At 40.4% G+C, this 19119-nt stretch overlaps 1 protein-coding gene across 5 annotated transcripts in view; it reads left to right on the top strand.

Moving 5' to 3' along the window:
- HMGCLL1 (3-hydroxy-3-methylglutaryl-CoA lyase like 1) overlaps positions 1 to 19119 on the top strand; it is a 96526-nt gene that overhangs the window by 24296 nt on the left and 53111 nt on the right. For 3 of the 5 annotated variants that reach the window (XM_075923634.1, XM_075923636.1, XM_075923632.1), the window contains exons 4-5: positions 2462 to 2557; positions 8514 to 8662. In XM_075923634.1, the coding sequence (XP_075779749.1) occupies positions 2462 to 2557; positions 8514 to 8662 (245 nt within the window). The remainder of the gene's footprint in view (positions 1 to 2461; positions 2558 to 8513; positions 8663 to 19119) is intronic. The other 2 variants (XM_075923635.1, XM_075923633.1) reach the window with 1 other exon arrangement.

Raw genomic sequence — 19119 nt, 5'->3', positions numbered from 1 at the left:
CTACATGTTTTGTTAGTCTTTAAGGTGCTGCAAGACTATTCATTGTTTTTTAAGTTTTTCCAATTGTGAATGTAGAGTGTTTAGGCTACAGTTCTAATGATGCATTGCCCTCTGTCAACATACTGTAGTGATAATATTGGGGTACAATGTCCCACAATGTCATATCTGATCATTCCAGATCTTGATTGCAGTTTGGAGTAAAAAAACTAAGATTTTTTTAAAGATTATTGTTAGAGAAATAAAGGAATACTGTAAATTATTTTAGGCTCAATTTTTGTCACACTTTAAATGAGCTATAATAACCACTGTCATTCACAAAAATAATGTTTATGCTGTAGTAATTGTCTACCAAATACTACTGCCACTATTTGTTACCCTTTCTAATGGATGCTGTAAAAGCAAGAAATTAAAAACAGACATATTAAGTTTTCCATTCCTAACATTAGGGGGGAAATGTTTTCCAAATGGAAAAAAGATCAAAATGGTGAAGACGTGCTCCAGATTGTTGAGATTCAAATTGAAAAATGCAGGCTAATTTTATTTTTTCCTCACACTTCTAACCACTCTGGTTCCCACTGTAGAACTTGGCTTGCTACGATTAAGTGACTTGCCAGTAGAGCAGGGTGGAGTAAGGTATTCTATTTCATGGAGGATTTCAATACAGGTATTTTAAAATTTGTTCTCATTTTTATTTGAAAGAGAAAAACAAAATTTTTGAATTCTCCATGAAACGGAATGGAGCCCTGGCTCTAGGTTGGTCTACTTAGTAGTCTGCCTCAGTACCTAGATTTTGAAAGCCCTTTATTCCCTTTATTCAAAGCAGTATGAATGGTTGGCTATCCTGAAACCATGGATCATGGAAGTCCAGGTCCCCAGCAGTCATTCAGATGGGCTGCCAAGGACCAGGGCAGGCAATCTGTCAGGGAAAACAGCATATTTCTGTCATAACTCTGCCTGCCTTCTGTTAGAACTTTGTCAAAATTAGAACCGTATTTACAAAATGTTTACCTTTTGACAAATGAGCAAATACTAATGAAAAAAGCCTTCTGGCATAATTTTTCTGACTAATTCTAATTGCAATACACTGGGTCAGTAGCAGAGCTAGACTAAGTATTCAGCAACTGCTGTGTGCCATTATTGAACTTAGATTACTAAAAGTCATCTTTCTCTCATAGCATTTGGGCGGGCTTGCTATGAATACTGGCATGGAGGATAGAAAGGGTAATGTAATGAATGTAGGTAAAACAATGGTTCATTAAGGGAGTAAATTCTGTCTTTAGATTCTCTCATTAGACTTTTGTCAGCTGGAATTATACTTTAGCATCTGAGACCAGAATTTGGCCCAATGTATACCAAAATGTTTTATGTAGATTCTTACTAATATCATTTATTATTTTCATCACAAACATGGATATTAGTCATCAGTCAACAGAATAGTTTCTTGTTTTGAGCCTTTTTTCTACAAATTAGAAACTACAAATGAATCATTGCAAGTATTTGATTGTAAACCTACTAAGCGTTAGGTCTGTCCAAGATGACCTTTCCTCTCCCCTGATTCTGAGGTTGACCAGGGGCTAAATCCAGGCCTCTGTATAATTTAGAACAATATATATGCTGTTCCAAGTCACACTGAACAGTTCTGTTGTGCTTCCATTTGCTTTTGGCTTGCCCAGAAACACCTTTTATATGGGGCAACAGAAAGAAAAAGTGCAGTAAAGTCAATTGTACAGCTTTATTCTACTCAGGGAATTCCTTCCTTTTGTATGACAATAAGATCTTTGTTCTTTAAATTTCATCTGCTGCTGCACCTTGTCTATACCTGACATTGTAATCCTCTGTTTATGAAAGCAGAATAATTTACATTGATCTAGTATGGGGAAGATTAATGCATGTGGAAAATGCAGGAAAAATTTAAACCCACAGACAGATAGTTTTACTAAGGCATTCAGCAGGAGAAAGGTGAGAGGTTAACATTTATATATTAGTTTGAAATTATATTCTCTCTTGTAGTATTTGTGCTAATTCTATATAATTAAGTAGCATTTTTCATAAATATAATAAACTCTAAATTACATGGCACCCCATCATCAATGTCTCTCTTAAAGCTTTGCTTCCTTATTTGAATGAATGTATTTTCTGTCTTATCAAAATAGGAACGAACACAGAAACTTTTATATTCCATAGAATCTTGTTATTTTTAATCAGATATATTGTGCATGCTTTTCAAGCCTCCAGGTATAAATCATACTTTTTTCATTAAGTATATGCATAAATAAGACAAAGAGCAGTGTAATCCAGTCAATGCTCTGTTGTAGTGTATTATTTCTGCTATTATGTGACCTAATAACTAAGCAGAATTACATCCATCCTTAAATTCATATTTACCTTTTTAAAAAGAGTCATTAGATATTTGTTAATTAGCATAACTGAAAAATACATGCAAAATATTTATGTATTTAAGATGGCAGATCACACAGAAGTAATGAGAAGGATCGAGCGGCATCCTGGCGTACGATACCCTGTACTCACACCTAATCTTCAAGGTTTTCATTCTGCTGTAAGTGTATTGTTAGAGTGTGTCTTCAGTTAAGGTCTTCATGATTCAAACACTTTATACACAGTACTAAAGACTATCTATTTAATATAATTTACCCATCCTATTAGAATTAGGCTGTATTTTTTTCAGAAATAAAAAATTTAGCAAACTCACCAATTTTATAGTAACATTAAATTCCATACATTTCATTTTAGTGGTCACTATGAACCACACAGTCCTTTATAAGGTGTCATAAATATAGTGCATGGCTGAAGAAAAAACAAATATTACCTTTTATTCTTTAGCTTGTTGACACCTCAGTTGGCTGATAATTTTCATGCAAAATATTTTTCCACCAGAAAATGAAGATTCATCAAAATTGAAAGGTTTTGTGGAAATACATTGATTTTTGTCGGAATTTTCAAAAGAAATGATCTTTTTATAAGATCAAAATGTAAAGTCAAGGTGAACAGTTTCGACTTTATTAAGAAGAAATGTATCATAAAGGTCAACAATCATTTAGAATATTTCATTTTGTGAAAAATGTCAAGATCTTAAACTTTTTTTTCAGATTAGGGACTAAATGAATTTTCAGAAATTTAGAAATTCCTGTGGGATTGCAATTTCATTTTTTTTACCGACTCTGGGAGTCTATGTCCCAATCCTGCAGCACATTGGCCTGTTGAATTTATAGTTCAGCATCGGCAGAACCTGCTGGCTTCCTCTTTGAATGTGGCTGCAGATAAGCATGCTGAGAGCCATGGGATGGGATGGTGGATAGGAAAAGAAAACACAGGGCTTAGGTGACCAGGTGTAAGGCTTTACAGGAGCAGAACCCAGGGCTGAGGAGTTGACATTCCTACATGGCCATTGGTGAGACCTCTCCAAGGAGTACTGTGAAGATTAGACACAGCAAGACATACCACCCAAATGGTGAGTGATAGTAAACTTTGGCCTTCTGATCAGCCCATGCTCACTATTTAATCCCGGTATATGGCTCATGTTGAAGATGCAGGTTTGCTGTGACTCCTGACCTGACTTGCTGATTTTTGTTCTCTGAACCAAGGCTGATTCTGAACCTGAATCTTGATTCCTAATTTCAGCGTAGTAGCCATCTCTGTGACCCTGCCTGTGACCTAGTAACCTGACCCTGACCTGTGGCTCGTCTCTGATGTTGGCCTAACTCTGACTCCTCTGTTGATTGGGATCCAGTGATTATTCTGATTCTGACTTGTAGGCTACTGTATTGTGCCAAATCAGCTAGGTCATACTGCAAGTGACTACTAGATCCTACTGCATGTGCCCTAGTTCTGTTCCAATTGGTAACAGGTCTTCCCAAAAGAAACAATATCTTTTCTCATGGAATATTGTTCTTATGTCTCTCAAATGTATATTTCCTTTTTTCCCCTACTGCTCTCAGCCGTTTACTCTCCAAACACCTATCATGTTTGAACTGCCTAATAGAGACCAAGGGAACATCAATATTACAATTAAAAAATCTCAGTCTAGTCTATGACAGCTGATTTATGCTTCTATGGCTTGGTCTAAGGTGCTCTTTAATTGTAGCACTTTAAAGACTAACAAGATGCTTTATTAGATGATGAGCTTTCGTGGGCCAGACCCACTTCCTCAGATCAAATAATGGAAGAAAATAGTCACAACCATATATACCAAAGGATACAATTTAAAAAAAATGAACACACATGAAAAGGACAAATCACATTACAGTAATGTTAGTCTTTAAAGTGCTACATAGTCCTGTATTTTGTTTCAGCTACACCAGACTAACACGGCTACATCTCTATCTCTTTAATTGTAGTCATTCAGCCTTGAGCTGCAGCCTCCTATCCCAAACATCTATACATCAATTAAATAACCCCTTTGCCCAAGTCAGCATGGATTCTTCACAGGGTGTCTAATTGCAGCATAGACATACCCCAAACTATTTAGAACGAGAGGGAAAGAAAATAATGCCATCAAGAACACGGAAAAATGTCTGACCCTCTCCATCCTCCTGTAATATAAGTTGGGACTGCTTATGCACAGCTGAATTGGGACCTAACCTACAGCTTAGATTTTTTAGAAGAACAGTGTTAGGGACTGGCTTGCCTTTCTCCTAAGGCTTAGGGTATGTCTACACTGCAACACTATTTCGAAATAACTAGCGCTATTCCAAAATAACTTAGTCCGCATCTACACAGCAGGAAGCTATTTCGAAATAGTGTCAAAACACTGTCAAGCTGGAGGACTGCTTACTCCGTCTTCTGTAACCTTCATTGTATGAGGAATAAGGGAAGTTGGAGGAAGAGTTCTCTATTTCGAAATCAGGGTATGTCTACACAGCAAAGTTATTTCGAAATTACAGCCATTATTTTGAAATAACTTTACTAGCATCTACACAGCCAAACTGCTATTTCGAAATTAATTTGAAATAGCGGAGCGCTTATTTCAAATCTGGTAAACCTCATTCCATGAGGAATAATGCCAAATTCAAAATAGCTATTTTGAAATAAGTGCTGTGTAGACACTTATATCAAAATAGGGGGCCTCCAGCCTTCCCAGGGTGCCCTGGTGGCCACTCCAGCTTCAATCAAGGACACTCCTCTCCCTCTCCCCTCCTCAGAGCCCTTAAAGTGGTTGACTTCGGCCGTAGTGCCTGTGACATCTCCACGCCTGCCAGCCTAGAGCCAGCAGTCACTGCAGGGTAGCTTCCAGCCTGGCCACCAAAGGCCACATGCGAACCCAGGAGCAGGTTTGCCTGAAAATCAAGTTGGTCCGGCGAGACCTCCAACCCTGAGTCCTGAGCTTCCCCTCCACCTTCTTCCCCTTGCTTCCCCCTTCCAGCTCCCTCCTCCCAGGTTTCCCCCTCCCCTCTACCATTCTCTCTTCTCCCCTCTCCTGCCTCCTTTCCTGAGTCTCACCAGAGTTTCATTCCCTCCCCCCCCCCCAGTTTTGTTAAATAAAGAGAGTTTGTGTTCATAAAAATACATGTATTTTATTTGACATCAGGATGGGGGGTAAGGGAGGGGTAAGTGGAAGGACGTGAGGGAGGAATGAGGCACAAGCCCCCAGTGGGGCAGACCAGGGAGGCTCTTAGTGCTCCTCAGAGTGGAAGTTCTCCCTCTCCCGCAGGGCCTCCCGGATAGCAGATTTGGCTCCATGTTGCAGACTGCTGTGGTGTCCTGAGTGAGGGCAACCAGAGCATGCAGAAACAAAATGCTTTGCTGTCCCTCACTGAGGTAGGCAAGCAAACAGGGAAACCTGAGAACTGGCTGTCCAGGGGGGTCCCTTTAAGCACAGACCTCAGATAGCCTCAGGCAGCAGCCACACAAAGTAACTCCTGACCTGATGCCCTGCTGGACCTGATTCTGGCTGGCCTTAAATGCGATTCAGCATCCACTCAGTGTGGACATGCTATTTCAAAATAGCAACAAGCCATTTCGAAATGCATTTTGTGTATAGACACATTATTTCAAAATAAGATATTTCTAAATAACTATTTCAAAATAAGATATTTCTAAATAATGCTGTAGTGTAGACATACCCTAAGTTCTGTGTAGATGCTCCCTATTTCAAAATAAGCTATTTCGAAATAAGATACGCATTTGAGGTAGCTCAATTTGTCTAGCTTATTTTGAGTTAAGCCCTGCAGTGTAGACTTAAGTCTAAACCAGGTTTGTACTGCTTTAAGCTATCTGTGTAGGTAGAGATTCTCCATTTAGGGAAATAACCTATACTGATATGAGCACCTCCTACTTCTGTCTATACTAGGGAGTTGTACCAATTTGACTAATAGTTTTTGAAGCAGGTTAGATTAAATTGCCATAAGAACTGGGTGCAGACAAACCCTGAATTATTGAGGGATTCCCTCACCCCTTCCCCAAATATCATGGATATATGTGGATATGTCCCATTATACATATGGGCTGTGTCTAGACTGGCAAGCTTTTCCGCAAAAGCAGCTACTTTTGCAGAAAAAACTTGCCAGCTGTCAACACTGGCTGCTTGAATTTCTGCAAGAACACTGACTTCCTACTGTCTGAAATCAGTACTTCTTGCAGAAATACTATGCTGCTCCCGTTTGGGCAAAAGTTCTTTTGCGGAAAGCTTTTGCGCAAAAGGGCCAGTGTAGACAGCTCAGATTTGTTTTGCGCAAAAAAGCCCCGATCGTGAAAATGGCAATCGGGGCTTTTTTGCGAAAAAGCGCGTCTAGATTGGCATGAATGCTTTTCCGCAAAAAGTGCTTTTGCGGAAAAGCGTCCATGCCAATTTAGACGCTCTTTTCCGCAAATGCTTTTAACGGAAAACTTTTCCATTAAAAGCATTTGCGGAAAATCATGCCAGTCTAGACGTAGCCATGGAGAACAGAAAGTGTGGAAACAATTGACACTTTTGATTGTTTTTTATTTGCTCTATCAATGATGTGTCAACAGCATTACTGGCAAGTAATATGGCTGAATCACTCTAATCAATAGTCTCTTTCATTATCATATTTTGCATCATTTCTTACAATTTTAATACTAAAGCTTATCATTTTAAAATCATGTGTTAATTGTTAAAGCAGTAACTGGTCTTTTCCCATTTAATAACAAAGGGAGGGTAGTACGCCCTGGTGAATTGCGTTAATTAAGAGGACAAATTATATGAAATCTGTAAGGTTGAAAATAGACTAAGTAAAATCTAGAGCAGCATTTCTTAAAGAGTGTGCTGAGAGGCAGTCAGAAGTGTGCCGTAGAGAGAACAGAAAAAATTCTGCTCTCCCACCCCCTGCAGAGCCCGTAAACAGCTCCCGCTATGGCTCCCCCCCCCCAGCCCGCAGGATGGCCCCTGTCTCATGGGGCCTACAGTGCTGCGCAGCCTTCTCCTCCTCCACATTTGCAGGCAGCCGCTTTTATAGTGGCCGCTGCTGCTGGGAGGGGGAAGGGGTGACTGGAGCTGAGGAGCCGCTCCCAGACCTCGGTGTTTTAAAACTGATGCCTGCGGGGAACCCAGCTCAGGCTCTGCTGCCCCCACCTTCCACCTGGGGTGCACTCAGGCGCTGCTGTCCGCTCCCTGCCTGTGGTGCACTCGGGCTCTGCTACCCCCCATGCACCCCTCCCCAGCCTGCTGGGGAAGTGGCAGAGTTTAATCTGGCAGGGACTGTCGGGGTTTCTACTCCTCTCCTCCCTTCCCCCCCTCCCGCCAGCAGGAAGCCTGGCCTGGTGCTGCAGCTGCGCTGGGATCCCCGCTGCATGGGCGGGGGGAGGGGAGGAAGTGAGCTCTCCAACATCCCCCTTCCCCCCCCCAAGGAATAAGAGCATGCTTCCGGAAGGCTTTCCCTGCTGCAGCAGGGTGCCAAGCCAGGTAAGTGTCCCCCTCATGCCCAGACCCCGCACCCAAACCCCCCTCATTCCCGACCTTCTGCCAAGACCCCGCATTCCCAGCTTGCTCTGACACCCTGCCCCAAATCCCCTCTTGCACCCTCCCTCCTGGCCAGACACCCTGCCCCAAATCTCCTCCTGCAGCCTCCCTCTTGGCCAGACACCCTGTCACAAGACCCCTCCTCTACCCTCCCTTCCTCCTGGCCAGACACATGACCTTATTTAGCATTTGTTTACTATTATCCTTACTTTTTTGTGGACTACGTTTGTAGACTGTTATTAGGGCAGTCTTCCTGGGGGCGGGAGGGTTGTGGTGTATTTCGATCCCTCAGGTCTCCCAGGTCTGGTGGGTTTATTTTATTTTTTTTTGCTCAAAAAAAATCTTGGCGTTCCCTATCAAAAAAAAATATTGTTTGGTGTTCCTCAGTCTTAAAAGGTTTAAGAAACACTGATCTAGAGTTAAAGTTGCAGTTTGTATATACTTTGTTGAATAATACATTGTTAAATTTGTTTAAAACTAAGGATCTAGAATTTCTGCCTTCATTACAAAATACAATACTTACCCTGCCTACATTAAGAAATCTTTACAGTTGTTGTATTGAATTACATTTTTTCAGATTGCAGCTGGGGCAACAGAGGTATCAGTATTTGGTGCAGCATCTGAATCTTTCAGCAAAATGAATATTAATTGTTCCATAGAGGAAAGCATGGGAAAATTTGAAGAAGTTACTAAATCAGCAAGAAATATGAATATTCCAGTGCGAGGGTAATTATAAAGCTTCACGTGTAAACTTAATTTATGTATTGCAGTTTGCAATGTAACTTAATAGTTGTGTTGCTATTGATTAACAAACAGAAATTGTTGTTTGACACTATCAAATTATATGCATTTTAAGTAACTTTAATAGTATTCATTGTGTGACAATATTTTCTAAAAGTTCAAACATTTTTACATTGTAGCTTTTTACATTTTAGCAACTATTCAAAAATGTTGCTTTATTCAGAAACGCAAAAAATAATCATATGTATTAGTATATATCCTTTTTTATCAATGCTGTTGCCACAAGTCAGAGAATAACATTTGGTATGTGCTATTACATACAGTGACCAGTCATAATAACTCACATATTGTTTTTCTGAGTCCTCAAAACAAAATAGGTGAGCTTTTACATTTTAATACTTGGTGGAAGTGAATCAACATATAGACGTTACATGATACATTTCCTCCAGCAGAAAAACTCATGAGAGGGAGAAAAGTTACTCTGTACACAGGGGTTGAAACTTGCAGAGCTTCCAATCCATCATGCTCTTGACCTCTCAAGTATACTCATTTCTCCAGAATAACTCCTTTCCAGGGAAATTTTGAATATAAAGCTACAGGCCTCTTAACCATGCTTGCTTCCCCATTACATCTCATCTGTCAGGATTCTCTCAATCGACCCCAAAACAAAGCAAGTCTGCTGACCAGAGAAAGTAATCATAATCCTCCCATCCAATAGTGACCTGTTTCCTGTCCTGTGCTATTCCACCATATCTATAGAGTCACTGAATGAAATGTTTATAGCTAGAACCCTGCAAATCCAAAGATATATAAGAAATATCCATAGATATCTGCATCTGTGAATGTAGATGCAGATATCCGCAGTTCATTTTTGAAGAGGATGTGGATACAAATTTTCTGTCTAGAATCCTGGAGATTTGTGGATTCTGTGGGTATCAGCATCCACGACTGTGGATGTGGATATTTACAGCTCATTTTTGCAGATACAGATGCAGATACAAGATTTGTAGCCATGCAGGGCTCTATTTATAGAAAGATTTTAAATCTCAAATAGAAAATACCATGCTAATAGTGAGAGGCTTCCATGTCTTCTCAGTGAGGAATTTTATAGATGGAGAAATTGATATTTATATCTACTCTTTGTTTCCTATCTTTTAACCAGTTACCAGTCCATGAGAGGACCTTCCCTCTTATGACAGCTTAATTTGGTTAAGAACCTTTAGTGAGGTATCTTATCAAAGGCTTTCTGGAAATCTAAGTACACTATATCCAGTGGATTCCCCTTTTTCCTCATGCTTGCTGCCCCCCTTAAAGAATTTTAGTAGATCAGTGAGTCATGATTTCCCTTTACAAAAACTATGTTGATTCTTCCCCAAGAAATTATGTTCATTTATGTGTCTGACAATATTATTCTTCACTATAGTCTCAAACAGTTTGCCAAGTACTGAAGTCAGGCTTACCAGCCTATAATTGTTGGGATCACCTTGAGAGCCCTTTTTAAAAAGTAGCATCACATGCGCTATCTTTCAGCTATTTAGTTTAGAAGTTGATTGAAATGATAGGTTACAAACCACAGTGAGGAGTGCTGCAATTTTACATTTGAATTGCTTCAGAACTCCTCAGTAAATACCATCTGGTCCTGATGACTTATTACTGTTTAATTTATCAAATTCTTCCAATAGCGTGTTTTTCTCTATTTGGAATGTAAAGTCTTGCTATAAATATTGCATTCAGTTAATGTATAGATATGGTGGAATATAGGCACAGAGCAGGAAACAGGTCACCATCTGTGTCGGGTGTGGGCCTTGTCCCTTTTAATAACAAAGGGAGAGGAGTATGCCCTGGTGAACTGAGTTAAGAGGACAAATGATATCAAATCTGTATGGTTGCAAATGGACTGAATAAAATCTAGCGTTAAAGGTGGCAACTAGGGGTCATATTATTTAATAACTGGTAGATATTGAGATTCAAAAAGTTAAAGGTTTATAACAGTGATGGTTCCCAACCACTGGTCCATGGACCGGTGCTGGGTTGCGAACTGCTATCTGCCAGGCTGGGGCACACTTCCAGACCATGCCAATACCTTGATGATTGGCTCGGCAAGAATCTAAGTTCCCTGTAAGCTGCACAGCAGTGGGGCTACACAGCTGTTAATTGAGCACACTCACCCTTACCCCCCTCTGTAGAGGTTTAGGGCTACCATGCAGAGAGCTTCCTGACTGGGGAGGGTCATTCCCTCAGCAGCAACAGCTCCCTGCTCCAGACAACAAGCTTGCTTGTAGGGAAGGAGCCATAAAGAGGGAGGAAGGGAGTAAGTACATGGCTGGGATGGGAAGGGGCCCAAGAGGAGGGGAGTTTGGAGCATACAGTAAGTACAGGAGAGGAGCGGCTTGATTACAGCAATCTGATTAAAGCTGCTTTCTGGTCTGGGAGAGAGGCAGCAGACTGCATGGGGTAGGTTGGGGAAACAGGGGGCTGTTCTGGTGTCTGTGCAATGAGATGGGGACAGAGGGGAGTTTGGGTGTCTTAACTTGTTTCCTTCTGGGGTGCAGGCAGCAAGAGTCAAACCCTGTCTGTCTCAGCACAGCAACTCTACCTGGGCTGCAGATATAGGACTCTCTCTTGGGCTGGGGCAGGCTGTATGGGGCAGTGCCAAAAATTTCAGGTGGTTTAAAAGCTTTTAGGTTTCTTTTCGATACTGGAACAAAAGGCCTAGCTCATTACAGTTGCATGATTACATTTCAAAAACATTTACACAGCCTCAGAGGGGTAGCCGAGTTAGTCTGTACCAGAAAAAACTTAAAAAACAACAAGTTGTATGGTAGCACCTTAAAAACTAACAAAACATGTAGATGGTGGTATGAGCTTTCATGGGCAAAACCCACTTCTTCAGCTGACCAGAATATAATAAGTCCAGATCCAAGAATAAATAAGGGAAGGGGAGGAGGAGAGGAAAAAGGGGAGGGGAGGAAGAAAAAGAGAAACAGTGAGTAGATAGCTTCAGGGGGTAGTCGAGTTAGTCTGTACAGGATAAACTTAAAAAACAAGAAATGGTCTGGTAGCACTTTATAGACTAAAAAAAACATGTAGATGGTATCGTGAGCTTTTGTGGGCACAGCCCACTTCTTCAGATGACTGGAGTTTTGAGTTTAGGATGTGCAGACCCAAAATAAATAAATAGGGGAGGAAGGAGAGGGGTGGGGGAAGGGAAAAAAATGGAAGGGAAACAAGGAGCAGAGGGTATGAAAATATCAAAGGGAAAACCAAATAGGCAGAACTGGTAATCTATAAGCACCTAAAGATTGGATAGTTAAAATTAGCAGATAAGGATCATAGGATAGCAATTAGAGAGGAAGAGTAAGATATTTCAGAAAGTTACATCAGGTGTTAATGGATTAAGATAAGAAAGGAAAAGATTCTTTTATTTTAGTGTTGTAGATATCTGCTAAACTCTGATCCCTTACAACCACATGTATTGTATGCATACAGATGTGATGTAAAATAACATGTGACCTCTTAAATTAATTATAATAATGAATATGCAAATAAAATCTTACTGGTCGGCCAAAAGTTTGTGAATGGTGTTGCCAGTCTGTGGTATGAAAAAGCTTGAGAAACACTGGTTTATAACCATTAATACAAATATTTGTCAACATTACATGCATATTATATGAAGTAAATAGCCTTAAACTCAAGTTCTCAAGAAACATTTTCCTTACTTTTTCTGCTTGTAAATATCTGTTATCAATGGAAATACAGGTTTTTGGTGTGTGTGTGGTAGAAGTATAAATTTATCAACAAATCTAACCCTTCCAAACCTATTTTTATTCTAAACACTTATTTGTTATCTTGTATTATTTTTGTAACTTTTCTATTGTCTTCTTTAGATATTAATTGCTTAGAATTCTATTAATTTATTTTGCCATGTTAAGTTGCTATTCTTTCTATATGGCTCTTTTCTTCTGACTCCGACTATCTTAAAAGCGGTTAGTCACACTCTTGGGAGAAGTGGGAGGGTTGCTTCCAAATATCTCTCATGGGACTTGGATGCCTGGAAAACTGATCGTGTCAGAATAAGCCTGAATACAAAAAGAGTATCAGGGAAAGGAATACATAGTTGATCTATGGGATAAACTTTGAAGACAGTGGCATTGAAGCTCAAATAGTGATATCCTCACTGTGGTGGGGTGCAGAGTGAACTCAAAGTTTGTAGTGGGTTTCTATCTGCTCCTCATTAGCTTGCACATGTTTAGTAATGTTGCAACCTACTGCATTTTCCACATATGGTATATCTGGACTCCTTGATGTGCCATCAGCAATTGTGTTGGTGGTATTTTTACTGACGTATAATAGTGCTAAGCTGTTCCAATAGTGTATTTATTATCTACTGAATTACATTTTTACCCACCCAGCAGGAAAAGTGAGGAACAGAAGGAGGTGTGAGGATAGAGAGAAGGAAGAAGGAATTAAGATTGAAAAGCAGACATAGATGAGTAGGCTAGAAAAACTGGAATACTAAAGAAGTTAAGTATGGAATAATGGAGGAGAAGGAACTGAAGTACAGGTTGCACTTCTATAATCTGGGACAAGAGAGTTTTGGCGCGCTATAGGGAGGAAGGGGGGCAGGGAGCTAGGTGCATGGCCCAGCTGAGCTGCGGACAAGCGGGGGAGGAGCCTGACAATATAGCCTATCTGGGAAGGGGGAGCGGAAAGCTGCCATGCTGCTGGGTGCAGGTAGGAGCCAGGAAGCCCAGCATGCAACTCAGCTGGGCTGCTGGAGGGGCCGGGAGCCAGGAACCGGGAAGCCCAGCATGAGGCTCAACTGGGTTGCCTGGAAGAGCTGGGAAGTCTGGGGTGCAGGGTGGGGTGTGTGGCAGCAGGGGGTGAAAAATGACCTCCCCCTGGTCCTGCAAAATCCCTCATATGGGACCAGTCAGGTCCCAGGACCAGGGAGGTCCAACCTACATAAGAGTAGGCAGGGTAGAAGGGAGACATGAGAGAAAATTAAGTGAAGGTATAAATCACCAAACGAGATGGAGAAAATAAAGAGAACAGAACCAAAGGAAAACATAATCTTGCTACACATAAAAATGTTTTCACTTTGTGCATCTAAAATAGTGATTATATGTTTCAGTTAAGTATACATACGTCAGTGGAAACTCTATGCATGTGATACAGCACTTGTGAGACTTCTTTAATATCCATTATGGTATAAAGAAAGCACATTAAAAGTCAATCATGAAACTCAGATATAACTGTAACTCCAGCTACTGTTTCCCTTTGATGCCTACTTAGTCTACTGTAATGCTCCGAGAAAAGTGAATAATTCAGATGTAGGAAAAGAGTCAGCTTTGTTTTGTTTTTCCATCTGTCTTCATCACAAAGGGCCCATTTTGGGGAATATGCGCTCCAGACCCGTCGTTGTGCATACTAGAGATCAGGTACAGTCAGAGATTGAGGTATCAAAAGAGAAGATGTATTAAAAAGCAGTCAGTTACTAGGAATAAATGGTATACATCTAAGAGTTTTAAGAATAAAATGGCTAAGCTGCTCACAATGATAAGCAATTTTTTATTAAAATTAGGCATCACTCAAACAACAGTAGAATAGGAAATGTTATTTAGGAGCACTGAGCTTACTTCAATATCAAGAAAGCTGGTTGAAACAATGAAGTAGAATTATAAAACCTCGGGAGAGACATGGTTTGACAGAGACAAACTAGCGTGATTTCTCATCTGCTAAAATACTTTCACATATCAGCAAAATAGTGGATAATGCAGAACCACCTTATTCTAAAATACTTGGAATAAGTAACTTACATGATTGGCGACCACATGATGTTCTCTAGTGGTCTCAGGGCAGCCCTGCCCTCAGCCCTTCACCTCTGTTTCCGTTCTTGGTTCCCCAAATAAGCTCCAGTCAGGGTTCTCCCAGTCCAGTCACAGCAGCCTTTCTTAGGGTCTCATTTACTAACTTAAAGTTCAAAACTAAACACAAGTTTTTCCTTTCAGATGGATACAACTCAGACTCCCCTAGTCTACTCAGGGCTCGTCTATACTACACGGAAGATTCAAAAGAGGATATGTAAATTCCACGGAGCTTTTGAAAGTGAAAGTAGTCGGACGTGGCTTTTTTGGCAACCCCTCTTTTTTCGAAAAGACGCTGTTCCTCAAAAAATGAGGTTTACTCGGCTTTTTGAAAAAAAGGGGGGGGGGGTTGCTGAAAAAGCTGCATCCCGACTACTTTTACATTCGAAAGCTCTGCTTTCCAAAGTGGGATCGGAAGAAGATATGCAAATTCTGTGGGAATTTGCATATCCTCTTTCGAATCTTCTGCGTAGTATAGACATAGCTTCTGGGTACTTCCTAGTTGGAAGAAATTCACCAGGTCTCAGATTCTTCCCTGCAGGAGCTTCCTCACAATCTGACAGCCTAACGATAGCCATCTTTAGCTCCTTATAGGAAATTACCTGGTTCTCCTCAAGTGGAGCTCATTCAGTAGTCAGTTTATCTCTATGCTCTTCCACTCAATTGTTAACCACTTGGTTACAATACCTCATAAAAAGCTATGAAGTGGGAAGTATTGTTATGAATTAAAAACTGGCTAAAGAAATCAATTAAAGATAGTTAATGTATGATTTTGAGTGTGTCTGCATAGTCATGCTTGTGAGATGTACTTTCCTGGTGCTGTACAACTTTGGGAACCTTTTAAGGATCATTGGGACTGTTTGAGCACTGTTCTGAACAGCTGGCAGTTCCCTCTAAGCTGCCATACTCCTGGCGGTGGGAGAAAACTTAGCGCTCTCTTCCCCTCCTTCAGGTCAATCAAGGCCTGGGGCGAGGGGAAGCATGGAAAGTCTCTCGCTCCCTGCCCTGCCCTGCAAAGGAGCACCATGCTTAGAGTCACCTGCCAGCTGAGCAGCAGCTGGCAGTTGACTCTAAGTGTTGAACCCCTTTCACCGTGGGAGACGACTTCGCACACTCCTCCTGCCCCCAGGCCAATCAGAGCAAAGTCTCCTCCCACCCTGCCCCTGTTCTGCAAGGAGCACACAGCACTTCTAAGCGCCGCAAACTCCTTGCAGGACAGGGGCAGGGGGGGAGGAGACTTCACACACTTCCCCCTGCCCCCAGGCCCTGATTGGCCTGGGGACAGGAGTAGTGTGAAGTCTCTCACTCCCTGCTCTCCGGCATGTGGAGATTAGAGTCAACCACCAGGGTTCTAGAAGAACCAGTTATTGGAGGACTCTGCGGGTGATCAGTTATGGGAATCCAGCTAGCAGTACAAACTTTAGGAAGGTGGTTTGAAAATGTCTAACTAAACAAGAACTAAAAGAACTTCCTCCCAATGTACACCATCAGATCTTGCAACACCCCTAGCAGAATCACTGCATGTATTTATAATGGGATCACTATGGAAGCAAGCTATTAGTACTACCTTTGGCATAGCAGAGTGAAATCATGACATATTTACATGCATAAGCTAATCCATTTCAACAGGTTTAGAGCAAAAATGGCATTTACTTCACACTGGTTCCCAGTGTTACAAAACCATTAAGTTAGGGGCTTCCTAAAAGGCATTGTCCTATTAAAACAGAATGTAGAATCCACTTAAGTGAAATATATGGAACCTAGATTTTCCAGGTTAAGATGAGGATTTGAAAGGATAGCCAGGTGATGAATGCTCTGATTTAAGAGAAACTCAGATAATATTTTGTCCAAAACTTTCTATGCAAACGCAAAGACAGCTTTGTCCCTGGAATACTGTGAAAGAAGGATCAATCATCAAAGCCTCACTCAATCTGTTCACATATGTGTTACCTAATTTCACTGGAGAACAACATGGCATTACCCTTATACTGATTAATTCAGTGCTGCCATTTGATGAAATGAAAAGAGAATGGAACTCTTTCACTGACACCCACACGTACACTTATGCACGCGATGAGTTGCACAGATAGAGCAGAAGAAGCCAAGCAGACTGCAAGTCTGCCTGCAGTCACCAATCCGGGCTGGCGAGCTGATCATACGGCCTGTGGTCTGCATACTTATTGTGCTGGGTGGCTCCTGTCATACACTGAGTTATTTCTCTGTGTCTGTCACTGAGAGGCCTGCTTAGACCTCATTTTCCTCATGCATGTTAATTCTTTCTAATCTGCACCTCTGTTTCTTGCCTTTCTCATGTGAAAATGAAGGTTACATCAGGCCTCACCTAGCCCCTGGCTCATTTCTGTAGCCTCACGGCTCCTCTCCACAAAGGTGCAGCCATTACCCTATTCGCACACTCACAACTTGCACACACCCACGCACTCCCTTGTCACAGGATAGAATATTACGGAACTTAAAGCTTGTTCAAGCAATAGCTGGAAGTTACAAAGCTTGCAAGAAGTTACAGAACTTGAAACATTACATGAAAGTTATGGCTTACAGTACCAGTTATGTGACTCGCAGTGGCTGAAACTGACTTCATTTAGAACAACTGAGAGTTACCTGGCTTACAATAGCAGAAAGACACATGACTTGCAATGGCTAAAACTGACCTGACTTAAAAAAAAAAGTTACATATCTTATATATACTGGATTGGGCAGAGGTTTTAAACAATATGTAACTGTGATTTTTTTTTAAAAGGTCTCTTTAATGATAAGTGTAATAAGTACACTCTCCCAACAAGTCAGCCTGTGCATCTGTTAACTTTGTCAGTACTGAGCTAAGATTCCATGCAGAGAGCAAATCTCAGACCCATAGAAACCCATTAAGGAATTTTAGGATAAGGGAAGGGTGAAGATTTTATAATTTTCAGCTGGAATTTAGTGTTCTGAGGGAACAGACAAGCACTTTGATGACAGAGGAGCTGAGAGCTTCAAATATCATTTATCATCTAAATTCATTGCTCTTCAGGCAGGGCCAGCGGACAAATTGTTCTTCATATCATTGCGTCTACAGAGCCTTCTTGTGGGAGTTGCATGTCAAGTTAAGGAGCCACAGAAGTGGGAGCAGTTAACTGGCAATTTGAAAACTCAGAAATCCCAAGCACTTAGTATTTCATGGGCAGAAGGAAAGATATTTACAGTTTGAATGCACTTCCCCTTTCGTCCAAAAGACTATAAATATGTTGACTTTCTGGGTAGATTGCAAAGCCTATCTTTTCACGCATGCTTTTTGCAGGCTATGAATATAGAGGGAAATTTGAGTGTACATATCTGAGAGTGTTAGGTATTTTCAATTGCCACCGGTTGTTTGGCTGATTTATCTTTGTGGCAAGCAGTACTACTGGTCCGGCTTTGTTTTGACTTGTAATTTTAATGATTAATATAATAATAAATAATGCATTAGACAGGCATTTTGTAATTTATTATGTAGTGAAATAAATAGAATACAATGAAATAGCTTTCGTTGCTAAACTTGTTGTTAATACAGATGAATCCGAATTAAGATTATGCTGAAATATTTTGTTTTTGTGACTGCAGCACATAGAAAAACAACATCTTGACCTCAGGCCAAATACAGATAAATCAGAATTAAGTTTATGATGAAATGATTTAGTTTTTTGTGACTGCTGCACACTGAAAATCAACATTCTGACCTCAGGCCAAAACCTGCAGTCTTTATTTAAGGAACTCCTAAGAGTCTAGGGATTTGGCTTTTAATTTTGTAGCCTAAATATTTTACTTGAAATATCTAGTTAGTAAAAACAGATTTGCGTATTAATATACATAAATTGTATTTATATATTTTTCAATACTGAGATTTTCTCCTCTTAAGAACTATTACTTAACATGTTTACTTGTACGCATTGGGTAATGTAATACCTTGCCCTAATTTCTTATTTGCAGTTGCAAAATGCTTCCAAAATAATTTTAAAGGATTCAAATTTTATTTTCTATTTTTACTGGCCATCTAGAATTTATGTAGTGAATATAAATCATTGGCAATTTGTGAATCTGATGAAAAATATATTCAAACAGTTTAAGCTTCAGCATGTCTTACAGTTGCTGCAGCTGCACCAACATTTACTCCATCATCATCCAGAAAATTTATGCTGTCAGCTGTCACACTAAATGTCAGTAACACCATATACAATCTTCTAAATGTTTACTGAAATACTTCAAATGTTTATGAAAAATAGAATACTTGCATATGGTACAAAAGTTGTATCATTTATTGTGACAAAGAGTTTTTTTGTATGTGCACAAAACTTTAAAGTAACATCTGGGACACATTCTATGAGGACACTGTGCCAAATCTGTGGTTAGCTAATGACTTCTATGCATATTTTGCATGTGAAATGGCACTAAAAATTCTGCCTTTACAAATTTCACTCTTTAATGTGTAATTCGGGTAACACTGAAAATCTCACCATATTTTCCCAGTGATTAAAAGGAAGCAAAACAGATGGGGTTAATGGAAAACCATGGTACATAATAGTTGCACATATTCACTTCTGT

Source organism: Pelodiscus sinensis, chromosome 3 (assembly GCF_049634645.1).
Source record: "Pelodiscus sinensis isolate JC-2024 chromosome 3, ASM4963464v1, whole genome shotgun sequence".
Taxonomy (NCBI): domain Eukaryota; kingdom Metazoa; phylum Chordata; order Testudines; family Trionychidae; genus Pelodiscus; species Pelodiscus sinensis.
Note: the sequence above shows the minus strand (reverse complement) of the source record. Positions and strands in the feature narration are given on the sequence as shown.